The 26,090-nt window shown below is 48.1% G+C and overlaps 1 protein-coding gene across 1 annotated transcript in view; it reads left to right on the top strand.

The window, feature by feature from the left end:
- The window catches only part of LOC120040139 (extensin-like), a 107,866-nt gene extending 84,094 nt beyond the window's left edge, over positions 1–23,772 (top strand). The window contains exons 3-4 of the mRNA XM_038985390.1: positions 14,263–14,995; positions 23,621–23,772. Of these exons, the coding sequence (XP_038841318.1) occupies positions 14,263–14,995; positions 23,621–23,772 (885 nt within the window). The remainder of the gene's footprint in view (positions 1–14,262; positions 14,996–23,620) is intronic.
- Positions 23,773–26,090: the final 2,318 nt, after the last annotated feature.

Here is a 26,090-nt window from a genome sequence, read left to right as displayed (position 1 = left end):
TTATACATTACGTGAGGTATATAACCATGGCATATAACTGGGAGTTATATCTGGCTAGCTACATAGCGGGCTATTATCTAGGGGGGGTGTAAATTCATGGACTAAGGGGTACTTAGAGCTATATTACCATGGGGGTTAGGGGCGCTAATACATCATTGGTTAATAGCTGGCGACAGGGGTACTTATACATGGTGCCTATACTGAGGTATTATATAGTCTTGGCTATGTTATACAGCTAGAGCTATTGTAGGGGGGGGCCTGGGCTTTAGGATATACCACTAGGGTCTATTTATCTTGGCTTAGAAACAATGAGGCTATATACGCCTGTCGGGGAGGGTAACGGGTTACTATTTGGTCATATCCTGGAACGCTAAGGTACCTGGTCGTTAATATGTATGGCGGTTATACACAGTAGACTAAAACCTTGGTTTAGGGGTTTATACCTGGATGATAGGCGCTGGGGGGTGTGTATATTACCAGGGTTAGTATCGTAATCTGAGCTAATACCTTAGAGTTAATTACCTAGATGTCCTATAAGGGGGGGCTTATACTGCTACCGAGCCTGGGAGTAACCTGGGTTTAGGTACCTGGGTTCATTCTAATATACGACTAGGTATACCTAAGGGCTATATACATTAGGGGGGGTATACCCAGGCTGGGGGATACTTCTCCGTAGCTATTATACTGGGGTTATACCCTATTACATTAGGGGTATACCGGGGCGTTGGATATCGGGGGCTGGGTCTACTAGGTGCAGCCTGACGGAGTCTTCAAAGGCATACCTGGGCCGAAGATATACAGTTCTGGCGTTTATCACATGGGTAGTTATATAGATTTCGAGCTATAAGACTGGGGGACCTATTTAGTCTGGAGTGTATACCTGGCTTAACGCCTGGTGTTATAGCTATTGGTTATACCTGGGTGGGGGTGTTATTTACATTAAGGGTTGTTTATACCCCTTTGGGGCCCTTACCTGGGTTATACACTTGGGTTATACTCTGGGTTCTTCTACTAATCGTTAGCGTCCTACCTTGGGGTTATTACGCCTGGCCCAGGTATTACCCACGTGGGCTATACCTGCGGAGCTATCACCTGGTGGAGTATACTGATAAGGGGGATGGGCGGGTGTATATCTAGGGGTATATAATACTATTGATTTATACCGGGGGTCCTTTATCCTGGGTTATATCTGGGACATAACTGAGCTGACTACCTGGGGCTTGAAGTACACTTGGGGTTTATATCTTGGGTGGGCGCGTTCATACTCTGGGTTTTTATGGGTACGTTCTGGGTGCATATACAGCTAGGATATACCTGGGTTCATTACACACTAACATGGGTTTATATACTATGATGACCATACCGTGGGCTCGGTGGCATATGGTGGGGGGGAATATTCTTATATACCTGGTTGCAGTCCCGTATATCATGGCTATTTACGACTGTGGTTCATACCTGGATTGTTATACAGAAATGGGTTATACCTGGGCTATACCGTGGGGTCTTATACTAAGGTGAGGTATATAATGGGGGCTGGGGATAGTTATACCTTAGGGTTAATTATCACTGGGCCATATACCATGAGCGTATACGTCTGGGGCAGGGTAATTACTCTGGGATTATATATCTTCTGGCGTTATTACTACTGAGCGATCAATAACCTGTGGTTATTAACCCCCTGGGGGGGTGATATAACTTGGGAGGTATAACCTAGACGTCTATAACTGGGGGCCTTATACGAATGTTGGAGGGTTACATATCTGGGTATCTATTTACCTGAGCAATATGTCAGCCTGGGCTTATACCTGGGTGGTATATCTTGTCTTATACCTGGGCTATTACTTGAGGTGGGGTTATTTATTCCTGAGTTATACCTGGGGGTGTTTCTCTGAGCCTATCTGACCGGGCTCTTCATTCGCATAACCTGCGCTTATGGGGGATACCTTCTGGGTACGGGGTGGAGACTCTGAGCCTTACCATACCCTGGGGTGGGTGGCTATTATCTCGTTGTGAGTTGTATTATTTGGGTCTAGTACCTGGGTTGGACCTGATACCCTCGCGGCAGGTGGTATTATACTCTCGGGTGGTTTATTACTCTGGGTTATATACCCTGGGGCTTCATACTACGCGAGCTATACCGTTTGGGCATCTATACTTTGGGTTATTAATCTGGGTTTATACCTGAGAGCCTATACCTGACCCGGGCGGGTTTATACCTCGCGTTTACTATCTGGCTATTACCATGGGCCACCTCGGTTTCCATGCCGCTCTGGGGGTTTTAATTATCGGCTCTACCGGCGCTAGGGCTTTATCTCCTGGCGGGTCATATACCTGTGTATCTTTAGTGACCTACTGGGTGTATCTCACTTGGTGTCTCTTATACATGGGTTTCTCATCGCGTCCGGGTTCATACATGGGGTTATAGCCTGAGTCTATACCTGGGAACCTGGGTTATATCCGGGGTTTACTGGTTTAAAAAAAATACTATTGAGTTATACATTGGGTTATATGCTATACCTGGGTTATACTGGGTTATACTACTGGCTATACCGGGTTATACATGGGTTTATACCTGAGCTATATCGGGTATATCTGGGTTATACGCGGGTTGCGTGAGTACTGTGGCTGGGGGTTGTACTTATACACGGTATACTGATTGGGTTATACTGGGCTCTACCGGGGTTTTTATACACTAGTCGGTAGGCTTATACACTTGGGCTATACATGAGCTATATCCCGGGTTCTATACGGCTGGATCGTATATCACTAGGGCTATAGGCCGGGTCGAGCTATACCTGGGGGCTCTGGAATGGACATGGGCTTAATCTCCTGGCGTAGGGGACGGTTAATAACTATCTTGTAGTGTTTATACAACACTGTCGGTGTATACCCTGGCGTTATGACCTGGGCTATACCTGGGGGAGCGTAGTTACTCACGGCCGCCTATACCTGGGTTATAGTATTGGGGGGTTTATACTGGGGGGCTAATACCTGGGACATATACTATGTGTGTTCAGTATAGGTGGGCTGGACTATACCCGGGGGGAGCCTGGGACATACCTGGTTATACCCTTGGTTTATATCTGGGGAAGGGTATACCGATGGTGACTAATATCAGTGTACCAATACCTAGGGTTTTTATACTTCCATGGGATCCGGCTCATACCTTGGGCATGGATACCTTGAGTCAGAACCTGGGAGGATAAACGTACTTGTAGGGCGTTATATCCGAGGTTGGGGATAATAACAGAGCTGATACCGGGGGTGGGACTATATACCTGCGTTATAATAGGATATACCTGGGCCGTATACCTAGGACGTTATTATTCTGGGAGGGGTATAAACGGTTCTCTAGAGCTAGTAACCTCGGAGCTATGAAGGCTGGAGCTTAATAGCCTGGGTTGGGGGTAACAGTGGGAGGATACGGGCTGGGTTGATACCGAGCGCTTACCACTGGATTAATACCTGTTGTCAGTATCGGCTATAATGGGTTATACTGCTTGGGTTATACCATGGGCATTACTTCGTGGGGACGTTTTATCTAATACAATCGTGAGTACACGTACTGAGGGCCCCTGGGGTGCGGGGATATACCATGAGATATACTTCGGTGCCTGATATGGGGGCTGGGGCTTGATATCCTGGTTATAACATGGCGCCTATAGTCCTGGGTGTAAGTTCACTCGGGTTTGGATACGCTGGCGGGAAGTAATTACCGATCTGGTGGTGTATACATGGCGTTTTATGCATATCATGGGTTTGGTATTTATATCTCGCTGGTTATACCCAGGTCGTTAGTAACTGGCTAAATTGAACTCTCTGGCGTGTAATACGATGGGGGGGGCTTGCATACTCTTGGGGGGGCCTTGTTTCTGAGAGGCAGGGGGGGGTATCGCTCATTGATACTGAGATGCTGATACCTGGGTCGGGGTACTACGTGGGCTATAACTTGGGTTCTATTACGGCTGGGTTGTATACCCCGGGGCTTACCCATGTGGATATACCATGGCTCAAGGTACGCTGGGGGGGGTTATACATGCGGCTGGGGAGTAGGTCTATTACCTGGGGGGTATTCTTGGCGTTATATTCTCGGCTATACTCGGTGTATCCTTATACTCAAAGGCTGGGGGGGTTAGATCAGGGTTAGCGTATACCTTGGGCTTTCATTACCTTACGGTTATACGTTCTGGGTTTATATCTGGCTATGTACCTGGGTTTAGAAACAATGAGTGTATATTACCTGAGCAGGGTATACCTGGGTCTGTGATATTTTTTCTTTTCTTTACCTTTTTTCTATGGGTTGTTATGACCTTCATAGGGCGGTATACTGGGAAAGTCTCAATACCCTAAGATGGCTGTACCTGGGTCTATATCGGTTCTGGGTTATACCTGGGGCGTTATATACACTCGAGCTAACCTACAGGGATATACCGGGTTATATCTGGGTCTCATACCTCTGAGAGCTGTATCGGCGGTGCTATACCGTGGTGAGTTTGATACCAGGTGCAACGTTTATACCCTTGAGCTATTAGCCCTTGGGGGCTTATATCCTGGGTTAATGAGTCTGTGGTTATAATCTCCTCTCCTTTCCTCCTCCTCCAGTGCTAGGGATCTTTTTGCTTCTTACAGTATCCCGTTGTTAGTTTGCCGTTTGCTGTTGCGGAGATTCGGTAAGGTTAGTTGGTTCGTTGTTGATTAGAAGAGATGTCACTAAGCCCAGATATAAACACCCCAGGCTATGGGCCCAGGTTTAGCACTTCAGGATAGCCACAGGTATAATGGGAACCCAGGGTATTAAACCCAGGTAAATAGAGATCTATACAGGTATAACCCAGATATTAAACCCAGGGTTGAATAGGCCCTATGTTTAATAGACTCACCGGTAAGGGTGAGCCCAGGTAATAAACCGGCCAGGCTACCTTCAACCCAGGGTATAGGCTTCAGTACTTAGCCACTCAGAGGAGAGTATTAGCTCCTAGGTACTAACCGCAGGTATAAGCCCAGGGTAGTAGCTCAGGTCAAAACCCAGTAGGGGAATACCCAGGGTATAGGGCAGGTAGTCAACACACTAAGGTATAACCCAGGTATAAGCCCGAGGTATAAAACCATGTATACACCCAGGAGGGTATTAGCATCAGGCTAGTAGGCCATGATGTATGGCGGTTAACCCAGGGGAATAGCCCAGGCATAGCCGATGTATGATACCCATGGTTTATAGCCAGGTGGCTTGCAACCCTGGCGTAAATAGCACCAGGTATAACCCAGGTATACACTCAAGGAGTTATATGCCAGGTATAATCCACCTAGGAGTTATAGCGCAATGGGTTATAGCAAGGGTCCGAATTAGCACCAGGTCAAGGTATGCTCACGGATGTTATAATCCTCAGGTAATAGACCAGGTATAACATGGGTGATAGTTATAACAAGATATAGAACCCATAGTATAACGGCCATGTTAAGGGGGGTCATAACCCAGTTATCTAGCCCAGTATAAAAAACCATGTAAAATAAAACCCAAGGTATAACCCATGTATAGCCAGGTTATGCTAGTCACCAGATATAGCCCAGGGTATAGCCTCAGGTCATAACCATGCAAATAGTAACCCATGGTATAGACCACAGGTGGGCAGATTAGCCCAGGTATAACCTCAGGTATTAACACGGCAGGTTAAGCCAGATATAACCTAGTATGCTTTAATCCGGTAATAGCTCAGGTATAAACCCCAGGTATAGATCAGGTATAACCCAGGTATAGCCTCAGAATGCCCCAGGTATAACAGATCAGGTCATAGACTTATGTATATAACCAAGGATTATAGCCTCAGGGCTATAGCCAGATATTATAACGCAATGGTACATTTAGACCCAGGTATAGCTCAGGTATTAAAAACCAGATTACAGTTAACCGAGGTGATATGGGCCTGGAGGTATAGCTCAGGTATAGCCCAGGTAATAGATCTCCAGAGTATTAACCATGGTATGGATACCAGGTATGTAAATAAAGCCCTATGTTATGAAACCCAGAGATATTAAGCCAAGGAAATTTAACCCAGGTAGGTAGCTTCACGGTATATGCCAGATAATAACGTCAGGTATAAGCCCCGACTTACTGATAGCTCGGAGGGGTATGATAAATCACGAGGGAGCAATCTAATACCCAGGGGTGAAGACCGAGGTAGTAGGGAGGGCAGAGTACCTAGGCTCCGAAGGGAGGTATTAATACCCTAAGTATGATACCGAAGAGTCTACTAGCTCAGGCTATATAAAACCCAGGGTAAGCCATCCACGGTATTAGAAACTCAGGGCTGGGGATAGCTCACGGGTATAAGACACCAGGTATTTAAAGCAAGGATATAATACCAGGTTATAGCTTCAGTGTATAAGCCCAGGTACAACCCAGGTATAACCCAGGGTATAGAGCCCATGGTATAACCCATGTAGTAACCCAGGTATAGCCTAGGGATATACAACCCAGGTATTAAACCGAGTATAGCCAGATCTAGCTTTCAGGTAGTGAAATCCCATGTATAACCCAGGATATAGCCTAGGTGAGTAAAACCCAGGTAAACGCAGGCTAATAGCCAGATATACAACCCATGTAATACACCAGGCTATAGCGGTGGAGAGTGTATAAACCCGGAGTGCTATATAACCCAGGTATAATCCAAGTAGGGGTTAACACCAGTATAATCCCCAAAGGTTAATAACCAGGTATAAGCTACAGGTTTAATAGCCCAGGATATAGACAGAGGATATCACCCAGGTATAGCCCCAGGGTATAGCCAGATATGGGGACGCCATGGTATGGGTGAGCCCAGGTATAGTCTCAGGACTAACAAGGATATAAGGCCTCAGTGTCATAGCGGAGGGGTAGTAGAGCTAAGGTATAGGCCCAGGCGATGAAACCCCAGTCATCTAAACCACGGTATCTATACCAGGTAGTAGCCAGGTATAAAACAAACAGATATAACCCAAGCGCTATAACTCCGAGAGTTTATAGATAGGTAATATTAACCCAGGGATGGCTATATAGCTACAGAGTATTAGACCCAGGTCATAAGTCTCATGGTATAACTCAGAGGTGAGTATAAAACCCAGGGTGTACGTAAGTGACAAGGTAGGAGGGAGCCAGATAGTAACCCAGGTATAGCACAGGTATAGGCGTCAGGTAGTAACCCAGATATTAACCCAGGGTATGAGCCCTGGGAGGTTGTCAGCGTTTCTAGGGACTAGCTCAGTGGTATAGTCCCAGGGTATAAACCCAGGTCAGTCAAACGGGCCAGGTAGACGACTCTAGGTATAAACTCAAGAAATATAACCGGGGCAGGGGGGGTAGTACCCACAGGTAGGTATGCTCTTCAGGTATAGACCAGGTATAACCCATGTGTTGGGGTATAGCCCACGGATGTAACCAGGTAAAACCTCAGGTACTATCCCAGGTTATATAGACCAATGTATAACCCTAGGTATAACCCAAGGTATATAGCTGCCAGGTCTACACCCAGGTTACTAAAATCCCAGTAACTATATGCCCAAGGTATATAGCTCCAGGGGGGAGCTTAAACCCACTTATGGAACCCGGCAAGTGGGCTCGTCCGGGCTAAGGGTAAACCCAGGTACTTAACCTCAGGGTATAGCAGATATTATAACACCAGGTATCAGCCCAGTGGGTATTAGGTTCCAGGGTATTAAACCCCAGGATAATAAACCCAGGATAGCCCACGGGGAATTAACTAAGGATAACCCAATCGATATTACAATACCAGGTATATGCCCAGTTAGTGGGACTAGGTATAGCCAGTGATATAACGCCAAAGGTAACAAACCAGGTACTAGTCATCAGCTAAATACGCACTAGGTAATAATTTTACCCAGGTTAATTAACCCGCAGGTCAACTAGCCCCATGTAGGCTGAAGAACCATGTGGGGTAGTTTAAACCAGTAGTAACACCAATAGTATAACCCAGGTATAGCCACATATACCCATATAGCCAGTTACCGGTATAACGCGTGATATCCCAGGGCAGGGCCAGTAAACTCAGATTAAACCCATGATATAAACCCGGTAAGCCGTAGTCAGGTAAGCCAGATCCAAGTATAACCATTGGGATGCATTATACCCGTAGCCGTATAAAGCCCAGTATCTGTAAACCCATGTGTATGACCAAACCGCAGGATATAACCATTATAACCAGGTATAGCCGGTATACCCCAGGATATAGCCCAGGTATAACCCATAGTGTATAAACCCAGGTATAAACCCAGAGTATAGCTCATGGTATAACCCATGTTATTTAGCTCAGGCTATAAAACCTTGCCAGGTATAGCATACATGGATTAACGTCCTCGGTATAGCCCAGGTATAATCCAGGTATAAACCAGGTATAGCTCTGGTATAGCCAGATATAACCCAGGTATAGCTCAGGTATAGCCAGATATAACCCAGGTATAGCCCATGTATAGCAAGATATAACCCAGGTATAGCCAGGTATAGCTCAGGTATAGCCAGATATAACCCAGGTATAGCCCATGTATAGCCAGATATAACCCAGGTATAACCCATGTATAGTCTCACAGATATAGCAGATTTTAACCCGGTTATAGCCCATGTAAAGCCAGATAATAACCCAGTATAGCCAGGTATTAAGACCCAGGTATAGCTCAGATTAATAGTCCAGGTATAACCAGGTATAGCTCAGTAAGTAACTCAGGTATAGCTCAGGTATACCCTGGTATAGCCCAGTATAATCCAGGTATAAAACCCAGGTATAAGCTCTGGTATAGCCTTGGGATAAACCTCAGGTATAACCCCAGAGTTATAGCTCCAGGTTATAAGCCGGAATATTGCAGGTATAGCCCTAGGTATAGCTCAGGTATATACCCAGATATAACCCAGGTATAGCCCAGGTGATAGCTCAGGTAGGGTGGCGCCAGGTATAACTCCAAGGTATATACCAGGTATAGCCCAGGTATAACCCAGGTATAACCAAGGTATAACCCAGGTATAGCTCAGGTTTAACCCAGGTATAGCTCAGGTATAGCCCAGGTATAGCACATGTATAGCTAAGGTATAACCCAGGTATAGCCAAGGTATAGCCAGATATAACCCAGGTATAGCCCAGGTATAGCTCAGGTATAACCCAGATATAACCCAGGTATTACCGAGGTATAAGTCAGGATAGCCCAGGTAAACCCAAGGTATAGCCCAGGTATAGCTCAGTATACCCAGATTATAACATATACCCAGGTATAGACCCAGGTATAACCCAGGTATAGCCACAGGTTATAAATCCCAGGTATAGCTCAGGTATAGCCCAGGTATAACCCAGGTATAACCCAGGTATAGCCCAGGTATAACCCATGCATAACCCAGGTATAACCCAGGTATAGCCAGGTATAACCCAGGTATAACCCAGATATAGCCCAGGTATAGCTCAGGTATAACCCATGTATAACCCAGGTATAGCCAGGTATAACCCAGGTATAACCCAGGTATAGCCAGATATAACCCAGGTATAGCCCAGGTATAGCTCAGGTATAACCCAGATATAACCCAGGTATAGCCCAGGTATAACTCAGGTATAACCCAGATATAACCCAGGTATAGCCCAGGTATAGCTCAGGTATAGCCCAGGTATAACCCAGGTATAACCCAGGTATAGCTCAGGTATAACCCAGATATAACCCAGGTATAGCCCAGGTATAGCTCAGGTATAGCCCAGGTATAACCCAGGTATAACCCAGGTATAGCTCAGGTATAGCTCAGGTATAGCCCAGGTATAACCCAGGTATAACCCAGGTATAGCTCAGGTATAACCCATGTATAACCCAGGTATAGCCAGGTATAACCCAGGTATATATAGCCGTATAACCCATGTATAACCCAGGTATAGCTCAGGTATAGCCAGATATAACCCAGGAATAGCCCAGGTATAGCCATGTATAACCCAGGTATAGCCAGGTATAACCTGGGTATAGCCCAGGTATAACCCAGGTATAGCTCATGTATAGCCAGGTATAGCCCAGGTATAACCCAGGTCTAACCAAGGTATAGCCCAGGTATAACCCAGGTATAGCTCATGTATAGCCAGGAATAGCCCAGGTATAGCCCATGTATAACCCAGGTATAGCCAGGTATAACCTGGGTATAACCAGGTATAACCCATGTATAACCCATGTATAACCCAGGTATAGCCCAGGTATAACCCAGTAATAACCCAGGTATAACCCAGGTATAGCCAGGTATAGCCAGGTATAGTCAGGTATAGCCAGGTATAGTCAGGTATAACCCATGTATAACCCAGGTATAACCCAGGTATAGCCCAGGTATAACCCAGGTATAACCCAGGTATAGCCAGATATAACCCAGGTATAATCCAGGTATAGCTCAGGTATAACCCAGGTATAGCTCAGGTATAACCCAGGTATAGCTCAGGTATAGCCCAGGTATAGCTCAGGTATAACTCAGATATAACCCAGGTATAGCCCAGGTATAGCCAGATATAACGCAGGTATAGCCCAGGTATAGCTCAGGTATAACCCAGATATAACCCAGGTATAGCCCAGGTATAGCTCAGGTATAGCCCAGGTATAACCCAGGTATAACCCAGGTATATACCAGGTATAGCCCAGGTATAACCCAGATATAACCAAGGTATAACCCAGGTATAGCTCAGGTATAACCCAGGTATAGCTCAGGTATAGCCCAGGTATAGCTCAGGTATAACTCAGATATAACCCAGGTATAGCCCAGGTATAGCCAGATATAACCCAGGTATAGCCCAGGTATAGCTCAGGTATAACCCAGATATAACCCAGGTATAGCCCAGGTATAGCTCAGGTATAGCCCAGGTATAACCCAGGTATAACCCAGGTATAGCTCAGGTATAACCCAGGTATAGCCCAGGTATAGCCCAGGTATAGCTCAGGTATAGCCCAGGTATAAGCCAGGTATAACCCAGGTATAGCTCAGGTATAGCCCAGGTATAACCCAGGTATAACCCAGGTATAGCCCAGGTATAACCCATGTATAACCCAGGTATAACCCAGGTATAACCCAGATATAGCCCAGATATAGCTCAGGTATAACCCATGTATAACCCAGGTATAGCCAGGTATAACCCAGGTATAACCCAGGTATAGCCAGATATAACCCAGGTATAGCCCATGTATAGCCAGATATAACCCAGGTATAACCCAGGTATAGCTCAGGTATAGCCAGATTTAACCCAGGTATAGCCCATGTAGAGCCAGATATAACCCAGGTATAGCCAGGTATAACCCAGGTATAGCTCAGATATAGCCAGGTATAACCCAGGTATAGGTAGGTATAACCCAGGTATAAGCAGGTATAGGCAGGTATAACCCAGGTATAACCAGGTATAACCCAGGTATAACCAGGTATAATCCAGGTATAACCAGGTATAATCCGGGTATAGCCAGGTATAACCCAGGTATAATCCATGTATAACTCAGGTATAGCCAGGTATACCCAGGTATAACCAGGTATAATCCAGATATAGCCCAGGTATAACCCAGGTATAACCAGGTATAACCCAGGTATAACCAGGTATAATCCAGGTATAACCAGGTATAACCAGGTATAATCCAGGTATAATCCAGGTATAGCCCAGGTATAACCCAGGTATAACCCAGGTATAATCCAGGTATAATCCAGGTATAGCCAGGTATAACCCAGGTATTGCCCAGGTATAGCCCAGGTATAACCCAGGTATAACCCAGGTATAGCCAGGTATAACCCAGGTATAACCAGGTATAATCCAGGTATAGCCAGGTATAACCCAGGTATAACCAGGTATAATCCAGGTATAGCCCAGGTATAGCCAGGTATAACCCAGGTATAGCCAGGTATAACCCAGGTATAACCCAGGTATAACTCAGGTATAGCCAGGTATAACCCAGGTATAGCCAGGTATAACCCAGGTATAGCCAGGTATAACCCAGGTATAACCAGGTATAATCCAGGTATAACCCAGGTATAACCAGGTATAATCCAGGTATAGCCCAGGTATAACCAGGTATAATCCAGGTATAGGCCAGGTATAACCCAGGAATAAGCAAGGTATAGCTCAGATATAACCCAGGTATAACCCAGGTATAACCCAGGTATAGCTCAGGTGTAACCCAGGTATAGCCAGGTATAGCTCAGTTATAACCCAGGTATAGCCCAGGTATAACCCCGGTATAGCCAGGTATAAACCAGGTATAATCCAGGTATAATCCAGGTATAGCCAGGTATAACCCAGGTATAACCCAGGTATAACCAGGTATAATCCAGGTATAGCCCAGGTATAACCAGGTATAGCTCAGGTATAATCCAGGTATAGCCCAGGTATAACCAGGTATAACCCAGGAATAACCCAGGCATAACCCAGGAATAAGCAAGGTATAGCTCAGATATAACTCAGGTATAACCCAGGTATAACCCAGGTATAGCTCAGGTATAACCCAGGTATAACCCAGGTATAGCTCAGGTATAACCCAGGTATAACCGAGGTATAGCTCAGGTATAACCCAGGTATAGCTCAGGTATAACCCAGGTATAGCTCAGGTATAGCTCAGGTATAACCCAGGTATAGCTCAGGTATAACCCAGATATAGCTCAGGTATAACCCAGGTATAACCCAGGTATAGCCCAGGTATAACCCAGGTATAGCCCAGGTATAACCCAGGTATAGCCCAGGTATAACCCAGGTATAGCCCAGGTATAACCCAGGTATAGCTCAGGTATAGCTCATTTACATCACTGGAATCTGATGAATGAAACTCAACTGTAAGTAAAGGTTCTGTTCTAACCAGACCTAATTACATGGCTTCCTTGGGGAACGGGAGGGTTTAATCTGCGGTGTGTCTGGATGTGTGTGTAGTATCATCTGCAGTTGAATCAATGAGAGGGGGGGGGGGCGAGAGAGAGAGACAGAGAGAGAGAGAGAGAGAGAGAGAGAGAGAGAGAGAGACGGGGAGAGAGAGAGAGAGAGAGAGGGGGGAGAGAGACGGGGAGAGAGAGAGAGAGGTGAGACAGACATCACACTGGCAACTGGGGATGTTCAAGAAATGTTTAAACACACACACACACACACACACACACACACACACACACACACACACACACACACACACACACACACACACACACACACACACACACACACACACACACACACACACACACACACACACAGCCTCTTCTACTTGCTTCACTGAACTAATATCTACAGATATAATGAGTGATGATTACAGCGCATAAAGACTATAATGAATAAACAGAGCCTGTGTTACCCACTAACAAGCACTGAGGCTGCATCCCAAAAATGGACCCTATTCTCTATACCTCTAAAATTCAACTATGGACCTCAAAGACAGTTCCACTGCGTTTTCTCATTGTTCATTTTCATTTTTTTCCTAGTCAGGGACTGATTTAGACCTGGGACACTGGATGGGTGCAATTAATTATCAGGCAGATCAGAAAACCAGCAGGTTCCGGACATCGTAGGAAAAGAGTTGAATACCCCTGGTCTACTGAAAGAAGAGGGCCCTGAAAGAAGAGGGCCCTCTTCTTTCAGTATAGACCAGTATAGCTCAGGTATAAATGAGTTATACCTGAGCTATACTGGTCTACTGAAGGAGGAGGGCCCTGGTCTACTGAAAGAAGAGGGCCCTGGTCTACTGAAGGAAGAGGGCCCTGGTCCACTGAAGGACGAGGAGGAGGAGGAGGAGGGCCCTGGTCCACTGAAAGAAGAGGGCCCTGGTCTACTGAAAGAAGAGGGCCCTGGTCTACTGAAGGAAGAGGGCCCTGGTCTACTGAAGGAAGAGGGCCCTGGTCTACTGAAAGAAGAGGGCCCTGGTCTACTGAAGGAAGAGGGCCCTGGTCTACTGAAGGAGGAGGGCCCTGGTCTACTGAAAGAAGAGGGCCCTGGTCTACTGAAGGAAGAGGGCCCTGGTCTACTGAAGGAGGAGGGCCCTGGTCTACTGAAAGAAGAGGGCCCTGGTCTACTGAAGGAAGAGGGCCCTGGTCTACTGAAAGAAGAGGGCCCTGGTCTACTGAAAGAAGAGGGCCCTGGTCTACTGAAGGAAGAGGAGGAGGAGGAGGAGGGCCCTGGTCCACTGAAGGAAGAGGAGGAGGAGGAGGGCCCTGGTCTACTGAAGGAAGAGGGCCCTGGTCCACTGAAGGAAGAGGGCCCTGGTCCACTGAAGGAAGAGGGCCCTGGTCTACTGAAAGAAGAGGGCCCTGGTCTACTGGAGGACGAGGAGGAGGATGGCCCTGGTCTACTGAAGGAAGAGGGCCCTGGTCCACTGAAGGACGAGAAGGAGGAGGAGGGCCCTGGTCTACTGAAGGAAGAGGGCCCTGGTCCACTGAAGGAAGAGGGTCCTGGTCTACTGGAGGACGAGGAGGAGGAGGGCCCTGGTCCACTGAAGGACGAGGAGGGGGGCCCTGGTCCACAGAAGGACGAGGAGGAGGGCCCTGGTCTACTGAAGGAAGAGGGCCCTGGTCCACTGAAGGACGAGGAGGAGGAGGGCCCTGGTTCAATGAAGGACGAGGAGGAGGAGGGCCCTGGTCCACTGAAGGACGAGGGCCCTGGTCTACTGAAGGACGAGGGCCCTGGTCTACTGAAGGAAGAGGGCGCTGGTCTACTGAAGGAAGAGGAGGAGGGCCCTGGTCTACTGAAGGAAGAGGGTCCTGGTCTACTGAAGGACGAGGAGGAGGAGGGCCCTGGTCCACTGAAGGACGAGGAGGAGGAGGGCCCTGGTCCACTGAAGAACGAGGAGGAGGGTCCTGGTCTACTGAAGGAAGAGGGCCCTGGTCTACTGAAGGAAGAGGGCCCTGGTCTACTGAAGGAAGAGGACCCTGGTCTACTGGAGGAAGAGAGCCCTGGACTACTGAAGGAAGAGGGCCCTGGTCTACTGGAGGAAGAGGGCCCTGGTCTACTGAAGGAAGAGGGCCCTGGTCCACTGAGGGACATGGAGGAGGGCCCTGGTCTACTGAAGGAAGAGGGCCCTGGTCTACTGAAGGAAGAGGGCCCTGGTCTACTGAAGGAAGAGGGCCCTGGTCTACTGAAGGACGAGGGCCCTGGTCTACTGAAAGAAGAGGGCCCTGGTCTACTGAAGGAAGAGGGCCCTGGTCTACTGAAGGAGGAGGGCCCTGGTCTACTGAAAGAAGAGGGCCCTGGTCTACTGAAGGAAGAGGGCCCTGGTCTACTGAAAGAAGAGGGCCCTGGTCTACTGAAAGAAGAGGGCCCTGGTCTACTGAAGGAAGAGGAGGAGGAGGAGGAGGAGGAGGGCCCTGGTCCACTGAAGGAAGAGGAGGAGGAGGAGGGCCCTGGTCTACTGAAGGAAGAGGGCCCTGGTCCACTGAAGGAAGAGGGCCCTGGTCTACTGAAAGAAGAGGGCCCTGGTCTACTGGAGGACGAGGAGGAGGAGGGCCCTGGTCTACTGAAGGAAGAGGGCCCTGGTCCACTGAAGGACGAGAAGGAGGAGGAGGGCCCTGGTCTACTGAAGGAAGAGGGCCCTGGTCCACTGAAGGAAGAGGGCCCTGGTCCACAGAAGGACGAGGAGGAGGAGGGCCCTGGTCCACTGAAGGACGAGGAGGAGGGCCCTGGTCAACTGAAGGACGAGGGCCCTGGTCTACTGAAGGACGAGGGCCCTGGTCTACTGAAGGACGAGGAGGAGGAGGGCCCTGGTCTACTGAAGGACGAGGAGGAGGAGGGCCCTGGTCCACTGAAGGACGAGGAGGAGGAGGGCCCTGGTCCACTGAAGGACGAGGAGGAGGGCCCTGGTCTACTGAAGGAAGAGGGCCCTGGTCTACTGAAGGAAGAGGGCCCTGGTCTACTGAAGGAAGAGGACCCTGGTCTACTGGAGGAAGAGAGCCCTGGACTACTGAAGGAAGAGGGCCCTGGTCTACTGGAGGAAGAGGGCCCTGGTCTACTGAAGGAAGAGGGCCCTGGTCCACTGAGGGACATGGAGGAGGGCCCTGGTCTACTGAAGGAAGAGGGCCCTGGTCTACTGAAGGAAGAGGGCCCTGGTCTACTGAAGGACGAGGGCCCTGGTCTACTGAAGGACGAGGGCCCTGGTCTACTGAAAGAAGAGGGCCCTGGTCTACTGAAGGACGAGGGCCCTGGTCTACTGAAGGAAGAGGGCGCTGGTCTACTGAAGGAAGAGGAGGAGGGCCCTGGTCTACTGAAGGAAGAGGGCCCTGGTCTACTGAAGGACGAGGAGGAGGAGGGCCCTGGTCCACTGAAGGACGAGGAGGAGGAGGGCCCTGGTCCACTGAAGGACGAGGAGGAGGGCCCTGGTCTACTGAAGGAAGAGGGCCCTGGTCTACTGAAGGAAGAGGGCCCTGGTCTACTGAAGGAAGAGGACCCTGGTCTACTGGAGGAAGAGAGCCCTGGACTACTGAAGGAAGAGGGCCCTGGTCTACTAGAGGAAGAGGGCCCTGGTCTACTGAAGGAAGAGGGCCCTGGTCCACTGAGGGACATGGAGGAGGGCCCTGGTCTACTGAAGGAAGAGGGCCCTGGTCTACTGAAGGAAGAGGGCCCTGGTCTACTGAAGGACGAGGGCCCTGGTCTACTGAAAGAAGAGGGCCCTGGTCTACTGAAGGAAGAGGGCCCTGGTCTACTGAAGGAGGAGGGCCCTGGTCTACTGAAAGAAGAGGGCCCTGGTCTACTGAAGGAAGAGGGCCCTGGTCTACTGAAAGAAGAGGGCCCTGGTCTACTGAAAGAAGAGGGCCCTGGTCTACTGAAGGAAGAGGAGGAGGAGGAGGAGGAGGGCCCTGGTCCACTGAAGGAAGAGGAGGAGGAGGAGGGCCCTGGTCTACTGAAGGAAGAGGGCCCTGGTCCACTGAAGGAAGAGGGCCCTGGTCCACTGAAGGAAGAGGGCCCTGGTCTACTGAAAGAAGAGGGCCCTGGTCTACTGGAGGACGAGGAGGAGGAGGGCCCTGGTCTACTGAAGGAAGAGGGCCCTGGTCCACTGAAGGACGAGAAGGAGGAGGAGGGCCCTGGTCTACTGAAGGAAGAGGGCCCTGGTCCACTGAAGGAAGAGGGTCCTGGTCTACTGGAGGACGAGGAGGAGGAGGGCCCTGGTCCACTGAAGGACGAGGAGGGGGGCCCTGGTCCACAGAAGGACGAGGAGGAGGGCCCTGGTCTACTGAAGGAAGAGGGCCCTGGTCCACTGAAGGACGAGGAGGAGGAGGGCCCTGGTCCTACACACACACTGGCCTACACACACACTGTCCTACACACACACTGGCATACACACACACTGGCCTACACACACACTGGCATACACACACACTGGCATACACACACACTGGCCTACACACACACTGGCCTACACACACACACTGGCCTACACACACACTGGCCTACACAAACACTGGCCTACACACACACACTGCTCTACACACACACACTGGCCTACACACACACTGGCCTACACACACACTGGCCTACACACACACTGGCCTACACACACACTGGCCTACACACACACTGGCATACACACACACTGGCCTACACACACACTGGCCTACACACACACTGGCCTACACACACACTGGCATACACACACACTGGCCTACACACACACTGGCATACACACACACTGGCCTACACACACACTGGCCTACACAAACACTGGCCTACACACACACACACTGCTCTACACACACACACTGGCCTACACACACACTGGCATAGGGTGTGTGTGGGTGGTGGGGGGGGGGGGGGGGGGGGGGGCAGACATTGAGTGGGTGGGGGGGGGGGGGGGGGGAGACATTGAATATCCCTTTGTGAAGTTATTAATTACATTTTAGATGGTGTATCAATACACCCAGTCACTACAAAGATACAGGCGTCCTTCCTAACTCAGTTGCCGGAGAGGAAGGAAACCGCTCAGGGATCTTACCATGGAATTGTTTTAAGATGGTTATACCATGGATCCTTTAGCTATTTGATTTGGAATTTTACGACACTTTTAAATATCAACAAAATAAATATATATATATCACCATCAACAATATATATATAACAACAGAACAGGGCTCCGGGCAGCCGAGCGGAAATGGAGGAGAACTCGCCTCCCGGCGGACCTGGCATCCTTTCACTCCCTCCTCTCTACATTTTCCTCTTCTGTCTCTGCTGCTAAAGCCACTTTCTACCACTCTAAATTCCAAGCATCTGCCTCTAACCCTAGGAAGCTCTTTGCCACCTTCTCCTCCCTCCTGAATCCTCCTCCCCCCCCCCCCCCCCCCTCCTCCCTCTCTGCGGATGACTTCGTCAACCATTTTGAAAAGAAGGTTGACGACATCCGATCCTCGTTTGCTAAGTCAAACGACACCGCTGGTTCTGCTCACACTGCCCTACCCTGTGCTTTGACCTCTTTCTCCCCTCTCTCCCCAGATGAAATCTCGCGTCTTGTGACGGCCGGCCGCCCAACAACCTGCCCGCTTGACCCTATCCCCTCCTCTCTTCTCCAGACCATTTCCGGAGACCTTCTCCCTTACCTCACCTCGCTCATCAACTCATCCTTGACCGCTGGCTACGTCCCTTCCGTCTTCAAGAGAGCGAGAGTTGCACCCCTTCTGAAAAAACCTACACTCGATCCCTCCGATGTCAACAACTACAGACCAGTATCCCTTCTTTCTTTTCTCTCCAAAACTCTTGAACGTGCCGTCCTTGGCCAGCTCTCCTGCTATCTCTCTCAGAATGACCTTCTTGATCCAAATCAGTCAGGTTTCAAGACTAGTCATTCAACTGAGACTGCTCTTCTCTGTGTCACGGAGGCGCTCCGCACTGCTAAAGCTAACTCTCTCTCCTCTGCTCTCATCCTTCTAGACCTATCGGCTGCCTTTGATACTGTGAACCATCAGATCCTCCTCTCCACCCTCTCCGAGTTGGGCATCTCCGGCGCGGCCCACGCTTGGATTGCGTCCTACCTGACAGGTCGCTCCTACCAGGTGGCGTGGCGAGAATCTGTCTCCTCACCACGTGCTCTCACCACTGGTGTCCCCCAGGGCTCTGTTCTAGGCCCTCTCCTATTCTCGCTATACACCAAGTCACTTGGCTCTGTCATAACCTCACATGGTCTCTCCTATCATTGCTATGCAGACGACACACAATTAATCTTCTCCTTTCCCCCTTCTGATAACCAGGTGGCGAATCGCATCTCTGCATGTCTGGCAGACATATCAGTGTGGATGACGGATCACCACCTCAAGCTGAACCTCGGCAAGACGGAGCTGCTCTTCCTCCCGGGGAAGGACTGCCCGTTCCATGATCTCGCCATCACGGTTGACAACTCCATTGTGTCCTCCTCCCAGAGCGCTAAGAACCTTGGCGTGATCCTGGACAACACCCTGTCGTTCTCAACTAACATCAAGGCGGTGGCCCGTTCCTGTAGGTTCATGCTCTACAACATTCGCAGAGTACGACCCTGCCTCACACAGGAAGCGGCGCAGGTCCTAATCCAGGCACTTGTCATCTCCCGTCTGGATTACTGCAACTCGCTGTTGGCTGGGCTCCCTGCCTGTGCCATTAAACCCCTACAACTCATCCAGAACGCCGCAGCCAGTCTGGTGTTCAACCTTCCCAAGTTCTCTCACGTCACCCCGCTCCTCCGCTCTCTCCACTGGCTTCCAGTTGAAGCTCGCATCCGCTACAAGACCATGGTGCTTGCCTACGGAGCTGTGAGGGGAACGGCACCTCCGTACCTTCAGGCTCTGATCAGGCCCTACACCCAAACAAGGGCACTGCGTTCATCCACCTCTGGCCTGCTCGCCTCCCTACCTCTGAGGAAGTACAGTTCCCGCTCAGCCCAGTCAAAACTGTTCGCTGCTCTGGCACCCCAATGGTGGAGTCGCTCTGGATAAGAGCGTCTGCTAAATGACTTAAATGTAAATGTAAATATATATATATTTTTCATATTGAATTTGGTCTTTACTACTATAGCCCATAGAAATTCATTGAATAACCCATGCATAAATGGGAAAAAAGACAGTCAAAATAATAATGGTAAGGAATAAGGTTTTTTGAAGTGTCTGTCCTATATCCAGGAGATATAAGTACGTTTGTTTTGTCGGCCAAACGGCACATCAGCGTCCCCGAATTCAGACACGTCTCATTGGACTTGTGGGGGTCTTACAGCAAAACGGAGAACACCATCTTTACACAAAGAGGTCATGTTTTGTTTCCAAACCGCTCGGACGTGAGAAGAGCCTGATTTTCGGGATGTCTCATGGTCTGCCACCTTCCACCGCAGATGCAGAAGGCCGACATAGCTGGATGTGGTGGATTGAGACCCTGCAAAATGAGACCCAGCCCGTGCAAAAAAAAGATCTCTCTAGTTTAAACTGACACAACGTCACGTCAATAGACTCTTAAGGATTTTAACCTGCCTCTTCCCCTTCATCTACACTGATTGAAGTAGACATCAGTAATTAACATCAATATAGGATCATAGCTTTCACCTGGTCAGTCTGTCATGGAAACAGCAGGAGTTCATGATGTTTTCTACATTCAGTGTACACACCACAGCAGGCAGGCAGGCAGGCAGGCAGGCAGGCAGGCAGGCAGGCAGGCAGGCAGGCAGGCAGGCAGGCAGGCAGGCAGGCAGACAGCTAGCGGATGTTGCTACACTAACGTTAGCTAAGTGCCCTGGATAGTGGAGGTGAGGGTGTGTGTGTGTGTGTGTGTGTGTGTGTGTGTGTGTGTGTGTGTGTGGCGAGGCAGCTGGCACTGTTCTTTTAACAGGAAACCATCTTCTGTCATCATGACTGTAATTACAGGACAGAGACACACGCATACATTTCCACCAGAATGGAGCCCTCAGCAAGATCTCTCTCTCTCTCTCTCTCTCTCCATATTCTAACTCTTCCACCATAACACACAGACCTACTGCCTCTCATCTTCACACCTAGTCATCGTCATCATCATCAACATCACCATGATCACCATGATCATCAACAACATCACCATGATCACCATCAACATCACCATGATCATCAACAACATCACCATTATCATCAACATCCCCATGATCACCATCAACATCCCCATGATCATCATCAACATCACCATGATCATCATCAACATCACCATGATCACCATCAACATCACCATGATCACCATCAACATCACCATGATCATCATCAACATCACCATGATCATAATTACCATCAACATCACCATCAACATCACCATGATCATCAACATCACCATGATCACCATCAACATCACCATGATCATCATCAACATCACCATGATCATCATCAACATCACCATGATCATCATCAACATCACCATGATCAACAACATCACCATGATCATCATCAACATCACCATGATCATCATCAACATCACCATGATCATCATCAACATCACCATGATCATCACCATCACCATGATCATCATCAACATCACCATGATCATCATCAACATCACCATGATCATCATCAACATCACCATGATCATCATCAACATCACCATGATCATCATCAACATCACCATGATCATAATTACCATCAACATCACCATGATCATCAACATCACCATGATCATCATCAACATCACCATGATAATCATCAACATCACCATGATAATCATCAACATCACCATGATAATCATCAACATCACCATGATCATCATCAACATCACCATGATCATCATCAACATCACCATGATCATCAACAACATCACCATGATCATCATCAACATCACCATGATCACCATCAACATCACCATGATCATCATCAACATCACCATGATCATAATTACCATCAACATCATCAACATCACCATGATCACCATGAACATCACCATGATCATCATCAACATCACCATGATCATAATTACCATCAACATCATCATCAACATCACCATGATCATCATCAACATCACCATGATCATCATCAACATTATCATCATCATCAACATCACCATGGTCATCATCAACATCACCATGATCATCATCAACATCACCATGATCATCATCAACATCACCATGATCATAATTACCATCAACATTATCATCAACATCACCATGATCATCATCAACATCACCATGGTCATCATCAACATCACCATGATCATAATTACCATCAACATCATCATCAACATCACCATGATCATCATCAACATCACCATGATCATCATCAACATCACCATGATCATAATTACCATCAACATGATCATCATCAACATCACCATGATCATCATCAACATCACCATGATCATCATCAACATCACCATGATCATAATTACCATCAACATCATCATCAACATCACCATGATCATCATCAACACCATGATCATCATCAACATCACCATGATCATCATCAACATCACCATGATCATCACCATCACCATGATCATCATCAACATCACCATGATCATCATCAACATCACCATGATCATCATCAACATCACCATGATCATCATCATCACCATGATCATCATCAACATCACCATGATCATCATCAACATCACCATGATCATCACCATCACCATGATCATCATCAACATCACCATGATCATCATCAACATCACCATGATCATCATCAACATCACCATGATCATCATCAACATCACCATGATCATCATCAACATCACCATCAACATCACCATGATCACCATCAACATCACCATGATCATCATCAACATCACCATGATCATCAACAACATCACCATGATCATCAACAACATCCCCATGATCATCATCAACATCCCCATGATCATCATCAACATCACCATGATCACCATCAACATCACCATGATCATCATCAACATCACCATGATCATCATCAACATCACCATCATCAACATCACCATGATCATCATCAACATCCCCATGATCATAATTACCAACAACATCACCATCATCCTCACCAATCTTCTCTGCTGGTACTGATTGGTAGCGTAATGTGTGTCCTGACATGGCCTGCAGAAAGACCCGGCACAGAGAGACTTCTTTTGCAAATTACTATGAATTAGCAGACTTCTTTCCTAAAACTTGTCAATACTAAACATCATATTAAAGGTATGAAATAAATAACAGGTCTATTTCGCTTCAGCAAACACAATTAATCTGTGTGAACATGGCAGCTCTCAACACAGAGGGGCGGCCGCTACTATACGAGAGATTGTTTGTGAGGAGATTACCTTTGCAGTAGACTTACAATTAAAACAGGTAAATTAATCATTGGCAGTGCTCACTGCTAAATTGGATACTTATTAAACTAAATAGGAAAGTTTGGAGTAATTCAATGTACGGGGTCAAAGGATTTTGAAACTGGTGTGGAAGCGGGCAAACCCAACTTCTTTCATGAGTAATCTATTCTATGAACTGTTTGGGCAGGAGAAGGTGGGTCCCATGTTGCTGATTAATAAATCATTTTACTGCAGTGGGGTAAATCAGGGTGTGACGAAGACGCGGGGAGTCGGGAAGCAGGTGCAGTCTGTGAGTTTAATTGGAACGAACATAGAGAGAATACAAAAACAGCGTCTGAACAAGAAAACAGAAACAATGCTGCCTGATGGGTGATACAACGGAGATAAAGGGGAAGTAATCAGGATAGTGACAAAGTTCAGGTGTGCGTAATGATGGTTGCCAGGTGTGCGTAATGATGGGTTGGCAGTACTGATGGTTAGTAGCCCGGCGATGTCGCGCACCGGAGGAGGAGTAGACGCATGGCTCCAGCCGCAGGACGACGCCGGGCCAGGTGGACGGCCCCGAGGGCGAGTAGCAGGCCCGGATGGCGAGTAGCGGTCCTGTGGGCGAGTAGCGGGCCGGATGGCGAAGGTGGAAATCTCAGATGACGTTGGGATCTAAAATGGCATCCACCGGAACCCAACACCGGACCGAACCCTTCCCAGAGCCGACCCTCACGATGTCAGGAGTCCAGGATGCATCTGACGGCATGGGCAGAAGGGTGTAGTGGGGCACGGCATCAGCCAGGGGACCAGGAAAACACAGGTCTGAGGAGCAATACATGAAAAGAGGGTGAGATCCGGTAGTTAGTGGGGAGCTGGAATCGGTATATTACCCATTGACCCTCCGGAGGACTTTGAATGGCCCCACAAACCGGGGGCTCAGCTTCCGGCAGGGCAGGAGGAGCGGGAGGTTCCTGGTGGACAGCCAGACACGATCACCAGGATGGAACACGGGAGCCTCACTGCGGTGGTGGTCCGCCTGCTCCTTCTGGCGGCGGACGGTGCGTTGGAGCCTCACGTGGGCAGCGTTCCAAACCTCCTGCGCACTGGAACCACTCGTCCACTGGAGGAGCTTCGGTCTGGCACCTTCCACCAAAAGTGTGTTTTTTGATCCGTTTAATAACATGCTTAGGGAATGTGATTTTGGGAAAGAGGTCATCTTAATGGGAGATTTTAATATGAATTATGAAGACAAGTCTTGTAGGAAAACCCTCAAACGGATCACTAATACCTTTGACCTTACACAGCTAGTTAAAGGGCCAACCAGGGTGACTTGTTGCTCTAAAACACAGATTGATTTGGTGTTCAGTAATTAACCAGAGAGAGTGACTAAATCATTCAATATGGTTACTGGGCTATCTGATCATAATCTGACACTTATAGCCAGAAAGCTGTCTAAGAGCAGGTTTAACCTCTCTACTGAACAGGTTTAACCTCTCTACTGAACAGGTTTAACCTCTCTACTGAACAGGTTTAACCTCTCTACTGAACAGGTTTAACCTCTCTACTGAACAGGTTTAACCTCTCTACTGTTAGAAAGCCGGATCAACTCAGAATACCTAAGAGTGAATTAAACTATTTTGAAAACGCAAATAAGGGAATTAACTGGAAGGATCTCTTGTCCTATACAGACGTGGAAGCTGATAGTCAGGTGTTTCTATCCACAATCCAGACTACAATAAATGGTTTCCTAAAGAAAATCAAATCCAAACCTGGCCAAAAGAGCACTCTTCCTTGGCTAAATGGAGAAATCTGGAAATTGATAAAAGAACGAGATTATGCTCTAAAAACAGCCCTAAAATCCAAATTAGAGCATGACAGACGTAGGTTTACCATGTTGAGAAATAAGGTGATGAAAGAAATCAGACAGGCCAAGGCAAACTTTTTTATTAACATAATTGGTGAAGCAAAGGGAAATTCTAAATTGATCTGGGAGAATCTAAAACAGTTAACAGGGAAAGACCATAGTAACACTGCAAAAAGACTAGAAATCGTGGTGAATAAGAATCTAACACAGGATGCAGTCGAAATAGCAATAGCCTTCAATTCCTACTTTATTGACTCTGTCAGGGTACTGACACAGAACCCCTCCACTGGTTTCTTGGGCTCAGTGCTAGTGAATGACGCGCAACCTGTCTTCATCATAAGGGAGGTTTCTGAGTCAAAGGTGAACAAGGTGATTAGCTCACTAAAGAACTCTAAAGCCAAAGATGTGTTTGGGCTGGACTCTACCTTTCTTAAAAACTACAAAGAGTCACTCATTGGCCCCATTACTAAGGTCACCAACACATCTATTGGTCTCGGGGTGTTTCCAAGGGTATGGAAGTCGGCCATAATAACGGCCATCTTTAAATCGGGCGACCCTGCTGACGTGAGTGACTACAGGCCCATTAGTATACTACCTGTGGTGTCAAAGGTTGTTGAAAAGTGTGTAGCAGAACAACTGATTGCCCACCTCAACAACAGCCCCTTCACATTACATTCCATGCAGTTTGGCTTCAGAGCGAAACACTCCACAGAAACGGCCAACTGCTTTCTTCTGGAAAATGTGAAGTCCAAGATGGACAAAGGGGGCGTTGTTGGGGCTGTGTTTCTGGACCTAAGGAAAGCTTTTGATACTGTTAACCATGAGATTCTCATCTCAAAATTGTCCAAGTTCAACTTTTCCCCCGATGCCTTGAGATGGATGAAATCATACCTTGAAGGCAGAACTCAGTGTGTCAGAGTGAGCAATGAGCTGTCGCCCACTCTTAGCTATGATGTGGGCGTGCCCCAAGGGTCAATACTGGGGCCCCTCCTGTTCAGCCTGTACATTAATGACCTGCCTTCTGTCTGTACTGGGTCTGAAGTTCAAATGTATGCAGATGATAC

Source organism: Salvelinus namaycush, unplaced genomic scaffold, assembly GCF_016432855.1.
Source record: "Salvelinus namaycush isolate Seneca unplaced genomic scaffold, SaNama_1.0 Scaffold328, whole genome shotgun sequence".
Taxonomy (NCBI): Eukaryota; Metazoa; Chordata; class Actinopteri; order Salmoniformes; family Salmonidae; genus Salvelinus; species Salvelinus namaycush.
This window is presented reverse-complemented; position numbering and strand designations above follow the sequence as displayed.